Genomic DNA, 10,349 nt, shown 5'->3' with positions numbered 1-10,349 from the left:
TTTCTTTCCCCTTCTCTGCAGAGCATGAGCAAGTTCTATCCTGAAATCCTGCGTTTTGAAGCACACACTCATTGCAAAATGGCTTCAAATAAATAATTAGGAAACTACAGCCTGAAATCTTAGTACTGTAGTATACTTTAATATGACACTAATTTTAATTTTTACAAAGCTCTTCACCAATGTACTACAACAGTGCTACAGTTACGCGCTTGAAACAGAGCAGTTCAAAGCTTATCTAGCAATAGTAAGCAGCAGTGGCTTTAAACACTTGAAAATACCGAGTTAATTGTATTCCCATGCTTAAATTTGCACTTGTGGTATTTTGCATATGTAGAATGGAAAACACCACAAAACCTGCCCAAAAATTTAACCCCAGAGAGTGGTGGCTAGCTTATTTCTTTTAGCTAGCTTACTTCTTATTTTTTTAGCGCCTAGATTGGGCAACCTGGAAATAGAATTAAAAAGACATTTTCCTAAATCGATCTGGAATTCAGACATATGCCAATATTTGCACTGCACATCACAAAATGTTTATCATTGATGTATCTATAATACATATTTTGCATAGCTATTTAAAGATTTATATTATGCACAGTAGCTTCCTTTTCACATTATATTTTATATAGTTATTACAGTTGTTTCATTCCTCATTTTCTGCTAGGCTTTTAATTTCATACACTTAATCTATCAGATACTACTGTCTACTTTTAACATATCACTGCAGAAATTGATAACTGGTGTTGAATACAGAGCTACGGATACCAAGGTTTTGCAATACCAAGTATGACAGAGCTGAGTGATAAATGGAGAAGAGCATCTGGGTTGAGATGCTCGAGACATAGTTAGGAAATAACAGTGCATGCAAGGCTAACAGAAATTACATTTGCAGGTAACTGGAGTGGAAATTTATACTTACTGGGAAAAAAAAAAAGGCACAACATTGTTTGTGTTATTAAAAGCAGAGTGAGCGATAGTGAGAGCAATGGGGAGAGGCAATTTTCTTCTAACCCCAGTAGGAATTCATCTCAAGCTCTAACATGCAATTTCACTATGGAGCTTCAGGATAAAACAGAGAATTATGCCCAATTGTTTTGAGGGTTTGGATAACAAAGCATAAAAATCACAATAAGTAGCCTTTTGTGCCAATGCAGAGCAGAAAAAGATTTCTATTAGTAAAAGTTACAAAACCATCCAAAAACTGAACTGCAATAAATACCGAGTTAACTACCCCCTAACACAACTAAATATAGCTTTAGGTATTTGATATTTCCAGAGGTGCCTGTACTCTTACAGGCTGTCTCAGAGGAAATCTGATACAGCTCATCAAGTTTGCCAAAGCAAGGCTAAGCTGCACGAATATGCCACACCTTCTTATTTTATCTTTTCTGGCAATAAAATTTTACAATGGAAAGCCATTACTGCTGCGAGAGTATGCAAATGAGGACAATTAAATTTGTCCTATTATGAATGTTAAATAGGCTGTTATGGTTGTACTCTGTATATTTAACGTGATGTTGTAGAGCTTAACAGTGAGTTCTTTCCAAACAAAAAATTAAAAGATTTTTAGAAAGGTAAAATGTGTTATCTATTCCGGTCATACCTGCTTATAGAATGTATGTTTTAGAATAGATTTAGATTTTTAAAACATTAATATTTCCTGATTTTTAGCATTTTAGCTTTCCAAAGTAACAAAACCAGGTATGTGACATGTATCATTAGCCACAGTTAACTTTTGCTGATATTTAGGGCCAAAAAATCCCCATCCAGATCTGCTGAGCAGTAAACTCAAGTTGGTCTAAGTTTGTTTTGGAGAACCCTTATCACAAAACCCTTAAACAACTGTTCAGTACTGAATTAACAACCCACAGTCTCCCCCAAAAAGATGGGGAAACACAAGAGAGCTCACCTCTGCCCTGGGAGGGTTTTGCTGAGCCATTGTGGATCCATGGGGAGTTGTGGTTTAGTTTTAACACACAGGGGTTCATCAACTCACTTGGCACGTTGGCTCGGCTTTGCCTGAGCCAACAATCCTGCCAGAGCCTGACCCGCTGCGGGCAAAGCCAGCCCACCTGCCTTCCCAGCCACACCAGTCTAGGACCCTGACAAACCATCACAGCCAGCCCTTCTGCTTCCAAATGTACAAATAACCATCACAGCTGCTTCTTCAGCTTGGGGACTAACACTACACTCATGAGCTTCTATGCACAATCACATCTCATTTGAAAATAAGCACAATTCCTGTAGTTTTATATATAGAGAGAGTCCAACTCTTCTGATTAAAAAACACATATAGTCTTGAAAACCAGTACAAATTACTTCTTTTATCTACCTACTAGTTGTTTACAGATCTGACTCAAACGTCCCTGTTTTAGCTGAGCAGCTACTGAAGTGCGTGGTGCAGAGTGCCAGCATGCAGCGTAACCCCGGGTCTCCAGCACCTAATCCTGCTGCATCCCATTCCCATCTGCAGCCTACAAGGATGTGTTAATGTCAGCTCAAGATTCTTCCCACCAAGGGCAACATGACTGGTTTGCTTTTGAGGGTAGAGATGCCTGGGCAAGATGCTCAGAAAGGTGCTGGGAGCCAGAGGTACCAGGAATGAAACCAGGACCAGAGTGATCCCAGTGGCAAGTGGAGAACAGCAGAAACAACCTGGGTAAAGAAGTGAATCAGGCTGACGGATATGAGGGAACTGCAGGAAAACAGTAACTGATGATGACAGAGTCTGAAGCAAGCTTGGCTTCTTTATCTTTTCTTATTTCCTTTTCCCCCTCCCCCTGTCAAGAGCCTACATTTTAATTCAAGGAGGCCTTTGATTTTGCCAGAAAATGTCTTCACATGGAGCATCTTCTCTTTCACCTAGTATACAGCCCTAGCACAGTCCCTCCTGTGGTCAGTACATCTGAGGGGTATTTCTGCTTTACAATATCAGCCTCGCTCAAGTTTTGAGCCCTGCTTAAGCCTCAGGCTGAAGCTGAGAAGCTGGTAATTCACTGACAGAGCCTTGTCTCTCCCAGGGATACCCACGCTTGTACCAGCCCATCTCCAGCTCTCTAAACAGAATAAAATCCTCGGACCCTGACCACAGAACCCCAATAAAAAATGACAATTTGCCTGGTGTCTGCCACGTCCTCCCATTCTCTTTATCTACTTGCATGACATTTTTTTTTTCACTGACTCAGAAATAGGCAACACCAAAGGCAGAGAGACGGCACCACATCAAAGAGCCTAAGTTGTAAGGGAACTGGTTTTATTTTCACTTGAGCAGAGATTTTTTTTTTTAAGCGAGACTTCAAAATACCTTAGAAAAGTAACAGTGATGATAACAGGACTGAAAAATTCGATGGCATCTGAACAGCATAATTCAAGCACAAGTATCTGAGGATAAGATAACCCACACCGCAGCAGTTCCCAGGGAACCAACTATAATGACATTCAGGTTATACATTTCATCTGGGTCACGTTTCTGAAGGAGATGTGAATTAGCAGCCCTGTGACAATAAAGAAATGTGGGATTAAGAAACAAGAGAGGAGGGAAAAGGGCCGGTCGATTCTCCCACCGCCTTCTCTTGTTCCTAAAATTTCTGTTGCCTGGAAATGGCTGATGAGAAGATGGGATTATGTAAGCACTTGCCAACTTTTCACACGTTAAGAAAACTAAAGCCTGAGTGATGGGTAGCTTAACCCATCTTCTAAGCAGCGAACTAAAACATGTTTACTAAGGAGAACTTGAACAGTGAAACCCCTTAGAAAAATCCAGGAGTGATGAGGACCTGACAATTCCCAGGATTAAAAAGCTGCATACATTACAGACAATGTAATCTCCTTACAGTAAGATGAGGAAAAGGAAAATAAAGCCTTTTTGGTGTGCAAGATGGTTTTTGTTTTAAAGTATATACATCCCGTCTGATTGAAGACTTTCTTGTGTTACTATGTTTTTTTTCTCCCAATAAATACGACAGAAAGAGAGCTATACCAGCCCTCCAATCCACATTAAGTTACATTTTCCAACAAAGCCGCCACTCCCATCAAACTTGCCCCGTCAATAATAAGCACTGTGCTGTAGAAATGTCTCTTCCTAAATTTAATCAGGCTAACGCTTAGGTGCTACAAGAAAGCAGGCACTAACAGAAGTATGAAATATCTGTATCTAGTTTTGAAAACAACTGCAGCCAACCTAAACTTTCCTGAACTATTCCTTATTGTCCTTCAAGTGGCTGTTACCTTCTGCAAATACTCTAATTTAAATACAGCTGATGGCTGTAGTTTAAAATTTAACCTGCTAGACTTTTTCCGTTTATTATCAAAAAACCTGAGGATTGTGCTCATTTTTCCTTTTTCTCTGTTTATCAACAAAGCACTGGGGTCTCTAAAATGAGCAAAAAATTCTTGCAGTCACACTTCTTCCAGTTCAAAACAAACGTGCTTACGTTGGCAATAATGCTGAATGCACTGTGGATGCTGCTAGAAAAGGTGATGTTCTCAGCAATGTTTCTGAGGCCCTAAAAAAATCCCCAAATTCTGCTGCCAGCTGAAGTTGCGCCATCCATTGGAGCATCAGCAATGCAAAATTGCAGGTGGCAAATACCTAATCTGGAGACCAAAACAGAAATCATGTTGTGTGCTGCTCAACCACCGGTCAAGCAACGACGTAAGGACAGCACACAGCAAAATAAACTCTTTATTTCTATATGTAATTGTGTAAGGGAAGTACGTGTGTCTAGAAGAGGGAATATAAAGTATCCGGGTTGCCAGCAGCTCACTCACATCTTCAGGAAAAGAAAAAATCCCAAACAGTGGATTTTTGTACAGCTGCCCAATGATGGCAAAAGGCAAATCCTCAGCTGGTGAGAATGGTTATGGCTCCACTGAAATCTCATGATGATGTCCCCCTTCGGTCTTACTGATGGAGGGAAAAAACCCAAACAATCCTATGTGAAGAAAAGCTGCAATGAATGAGTGGAACTAGATGGGAAATTTTGCGCCCAACTATTATAATTGTGAGATGTCTTCAAAAAGTTAAACTGGGCAAAGCCCCAGTCACCAATTACAAAACTGACATTCCTTCAGCTTTAGAAGAGAAGAAACAACTTCTCAGAAATGCCAAAAGTGACTCAGCTGCGATTTTTAAGCCACTTCAACAGCATCCTAGCTATTTCAAGTAGTACCAAGAGTTTACCTGAGACTTCTTTCCCGTAAGTGGAACTATGAGCTGGCAAGGTGCTCAAATCAGGGAAAAAGAAAGACACACAAAATGATTCTTCCAACTGCTGTGTTATCAATATATTGCTTTTTCTATTCCAAACTGCCTTCCCTGTGAATTTTAAAATATGTAAAACCAGAAAGCACAGAGCAAATAATATCTGCATAAGTAGGTCGTTTTCTTAATGGCAGTGCACTGCTGGTTTACTACCAACTTGTTTGCAATATAGACACATGCATTTCAAAGCGCGTGTATTCAGATCTGCAAAGGAGGTGAGTGAGTACAATCGTGGAAGTACTCACTCCAAGATCAAGTAGAGCCTAATTCAGAAAGACAAGCAGAAAAAAGTCACATTTTGCACCTTCTATGCAGGCTTCACAAAGAGTTATGACATTTTCGAGAAAATCCTCTTGCCGCATGTAAGCTGTAGCTTGAATGTGTTGCACGTTGCATATTTCATTACAAAAGCAGAGCCATGTTATTTCATTAGATAAGCGATAAGTTCAATCCTTACCAAGTTTTCTTGGTTCCTGGCTGCTATTTTCTGATCATCTTCTCCCCCATTTTTCATGTATTTGACCTCTTCCACTGGTTTGATCCTATACTCATCTGAGCACCAAGAAAAAAAAAAAAAAGAAAAAAAATTTTTGAACCAGTGTAGTTCAGTAGCTGGGAAAAAAACCAAACTAAAACTAAAACAGCTGACTAGAAGGACCCTAATTAAGCAAAGCAACTAAAATTTACACGTATATAGTTTCAAAGGCTTAAATGTGAGTGATACCAAGGAAGTTTTTCCTGACTGAAGCTTCAGTAAGAATTTCCAGTTCTGGCTTCCAGAAATTGTTCGGTAGCTCTCTGGTCTAATATAGCCATGGCACCATGAACAGGGGATGTTTGGTTTGTACTCTCCCCCAGATCCCTAGTTTTCTGTATAATATGTTAAATACAAACAAGTTCTTTGCTCCTGCATCCTCCCTGGATTTTTATTATCAGTGAGCAACCAAGCGATGTACAGTAGTTACTACAGAGAGGAGTCTGCTCATGGATGTTCCTCGCATTGAAAAAACTGCTTTTGAAAAGCAATGCCAATGGAGGATATTTAAAATCCAAGTTAAAAGCTGGGGGAAAAAAAACCATACCAAAACCCACTGCTTTTTAAAAATTTTGTTTTCCCTGCACTGTTTTAACAGAGCTAAAGCAAAAGATACATAAGGCACAGTCATATAATGATTTCTGGAGAAAAGGCCCCATGCTGACTGTCTTCCTCTTCCCATTCATCCCCCCATAACCATTTTTGCTGCACATGAATGTTACCCAGTTAGAAATCCAGCATGAAAATAAGTAACAAGAAAATTAAGATTCCTGGTTTGCCTGTAATATTTATCAGCTAGGCGTTTCAGCTCTTCAAATAATAAATTCCCAGCTCCGGTGCCAGTATGGAAATATTATCTAACATACAAGTGCTATCTCACAATAAAGTAAACAGCCTCACCCAAAGCTTGAATAAAGAGATATTTTTCTTTGGTAGCACAAGATGGGATTTTGGGAAAAGTGATTCTTCTCCCTAGGCTGTGAATGTAGTGCCTGCAATACCAACACTGCCTTTTCTCAGCCACTTTTTGCTCTGGTTATCTTTGTAGTGTGTGAATCTATCAGAAAAACACCCAGAGTTTTGCACCCACGCTCCTCCAGCCAGGATATATAATGCAGAAGAGAAACCTTACCCCACCTAAGTGGCAAATGTTCATACAAAATTAAATGAGACACAGCACACTGGGAATAAAAGGCAAAACCTCGGCAAATTAAAAGAAACCACGCAAACAACATTCTTTTTTATTTGGATTTTCAAGCAATTTATCTCACTTGCTAAGGGAAAAACAAAACACAAATGGATTTTCCTAGGTTACTGTATTGTCAAAAAAACCCAAACCCCATCAAAATCCTTTAGAAGGAAGCTTGTTTTCAGGAAACTATTAACCACAGAGTATATAAGTTAAATAGGCCTAACTTTGAAAAACAATCTTTTTTAAAATATACAGCATGGTTTTGCATTTGGCCTAGTCCACATCTATATGCTTTTTTTATTACAGATTTTAAATGAAACTGTGAATTTATCGAATAGCAGCATCTGAGATGCAGAGTCTCAAAACACATGGATGAATTTAAGACAATATTATTAGATCGGTAAATGTGAAAAACTCTGATTTTTTTTTTCTTTTTAAAATGGAATTTAGGTAGCCTGGAGGTGACAATTCATAAAACCAAAAAGGCTGAACACATTAAAGCCTGGGAATTAGAAGTACTTGACTGAATGCAATATATAACTTACATTTTTCTCACTCCTTCAGTGATCTCTGTTGTGATTAGCAATAAAACCCACATGCAGAAGCAGCATAAAACTCCCACGACTGCATGCATGGATTTGAATAGGGAAACAGATGAGAAAGAGAAAATAGCACAAAGGAAGTTTGCACAACCCGCAGCTAATCCACATTAACTAAAAGAGAGGCATGTTCATCCCCGTCTTGTAAAAAATGAGTAAGGTATGGAGTGAATGTTCAGTGGCAAAAATAACCTCTGAAACGTGTCTCCTGCTTAGTCCAAAAGATTAATTGTGATCAAACACCAAGCACACACACAGGCAGGAGACCATCCTATGCAGACTGTATGTAAGGGATGCCTCCTTGGAAGACATCATCTCTTGTAGCAAATGGACCAGGGCAATGATGAGTCCATGACTGATAATCAGCATCATCAGATTTATACATGAAAGTTTGATATAGTTCGATAGGATGGAGGTAAGAAAAGAAGGAGGGGTTTTGTTGGAAACTTAATTCTGTATTTATTCTCTAACTGATTGTAGGAGATTGCCATCAGGCATCGCTGCTCAGGTGTCTCAGCCGAGGACTTGCTGGTACCTGGCTTCCCCAATATTCATCATCACCATCATGACAACATTCTTGTAATTAATGCACCATTACTACTTACAAATTTGTGCTGCTTTTACCAGGAGAATAGAATAGAATAGAACAGAACAGAACAGAACAGAACAGAACAGAACAGACTATTTCAGTTGGAAGGGACCTACAATCATCACCTAGTTCAACTGCCTGACCACTTCAGGGCTGACCAAAAGTTAAAGCCTGTTGTTAAGGGCACTGCCCAAATGTCTATTCAACACGGACAGGCTTGGGGCATTGACCACCTCTCTAGAAAGCCTCTTCCAGGGTTTGACCACCCTCTCAGAAAAGAAATGCTTCCTAACATCCAGTCTAAACTGCCCTGTCACAGCTTTGAACCATTCCCATGCATCCTGTCCCTGGATGCCAGGGAGAAAAGATCAGCACCTCCCTCCACGTCCCCTCCTCAGGAAGCTGCAGAGAGCAATGAGGTCGCCTCCTTCTCTCCAACCTAGACAAACCCAAAGTCCTCAGCCACCCCTCACAGGTCATGCCTTACAGCCCTGTCACCAGCTTTGTTGTCCTCCTCTGGATGCATTCAGGGCCCTTCAAATCCTTCTTAAATGGTGGGGCCCAGAACTGCACACAGTACTCAAGGTGAGGCCACACCAACACTGAATACAGACAGATAATCCCCTCTCTTGACCGCCTGGTTGTGCTGTGTTTGACGCACCCCAGCGTGTGGTTTGCCCTCTCGGCTGCCAGGGCACATGGCTGGCTCCTATTGAACCTGCTGTCAACCAGCACCCCAGATCTCTTTCTGCAGGGCCGCTCTCCAGCCGCTCCTCTCCCAATTTATACTTGTGCCCTGCATTACTCTGTCCTAGGTGCAGAATCCAGCACTTGGACTTGTCAAGTTTCATCCCATTAATCATAGCCCAATGCTCCAATCTATCTAGACTGCTCTGTAGGGCCTTCCGTCCCTCAAGAGAGTCAACAGCACCTCTCAGTTTGGTATCATCAACAAACTTACTCATGGTGCATTCAACTTTCGCATCCAGATTGTTGATAAACTTATTGAACAGCACTGGCCCTAGGATTGAGCCCTGAGGAACACTGCTGGTGACTGGTCGCCAGCCAGATGTAACCCCATTCACTACAACCCTTTGAGCTCTGCCTTCAGCCAGTTCTCCACCCAGCACACTGTGAACCTGTTCATCCCACAGCTGGACAACTTGGCCAGAAGGATGCTGTGAGGGACAGTATCCAACTCAGAGGACCAGGCAGCCCAAGGCTTATAATTATTATTAAAGACTAAGGCAAAAAAAGTATTGAATGCCTCCGCTTTTTATTCATCCCTGTTAGTCAGGTGACCATCTTCAACAAGTATCAATCCAATGTTTTCTTTAGACCTCTTCTTGCTACTAGCCTCAGTGGAAATCTCCCTCAATTGTGTAGGATTCATAAAGAGAATAAATGTTAGAGAACCTGTGGACAGAGGCAGGCCAGGCAAGGGTAAGGATTTTGACGTGGACGTGGGACATTTAAGGAATACTTGAGCTGCCCGGGCAGCCGGTTCCCACTCTTTGTGGTTGTGTGAATTTCTAGGCTACACTTCTTTGCCAGCTTCAGCCCCATACGAGTCTTTTTAGAGACCACTATCAACAAAAGTTTTCAAAAACATAATTTTAAATTCATGTCGAACATGACATGTTCGGGCACGGACCCTTCAAATGCTGCATCACTTGCCAGATGCGTCAAGTAGGCCTGAAGTGGCAGCAAAGAACGCTGCACAGATTTCTTGTGTAATTTCCACTGGTACTTACAACAGGGTTAGTAAATGTGCTTCCCCCAATACTTAGGAATATAGTAACTATTCAATCATCTGTGCAGCATAGCACAGTTGGCGTTACTCTTCCCTCCATCCTACAAACTGCAGAAGTGCAGACGCCTGGACAATTCATGCCTGAGACATGCAGCAGCAAGAAAGTTTCCAAAAATAAACCAGTCCTTTCTCATTACATTTTTGGGACAAACTGAATATACCATGACAACTAGCAAGTCTTACTTCAGTGAAATCCACCTTCTCCTTAAGAGAATACAGATAAAAGAAATTCAGGAGCTCAAAGTAGAAGACACCTGCTTCTGTAGATGTTAGTAGAATTACTCTTTTACTAGAAAGTATCTTACAAAACTAATATTAATGTCATGGCTCATACAAGGTATGTGTTTGGGCATGAGAAATC

At 40.8% G+C, this 10,349-nt stretch overlaps 1 protein-coding gene across 1 annotated transcript in view; it reads right to left on the bottom strand.

Moving 5' to 3' along the window:
* Window positions 1-10,349, bottom strand: part of CUNH1orf21 (chromosome unknown C1orf21 homolog) — an 84,159-nt gene that overhangs the window by 52,902 nt on the left and 20,908 nt on the right. Inside the window, exon 2 of the mRNA XM_009636898.2 lies at window positions 5,718-5,812. Within this exon, the coding sequence (XP_009635193.1) occupies window positions 5,718-5,812 (95 nt within the window). The remainder of the gene's footprint in view (window positions 1-5,717; window positions 5,813-10,349) is intronic.

This window comes from Egretta garzetta, unplaced genomic scaffold (genome assembly GCF_000687185.1).
Source record: "Egretta garzetta isolate BGI_Z169 unplaced genomic scaffold, ASM68718v1 scaffold304, whole genome shotgun sequence".
NCBI lineage: Eukaryota > Metazoa > Chordata > Aves > Pelecaniformes > Ardeidae > Egretta > Egretta garzetta.
Note: the sequence above shows the minus strand (reverse complement) of the source record. Positions and strands in the feature narration are given on the sequence as shown.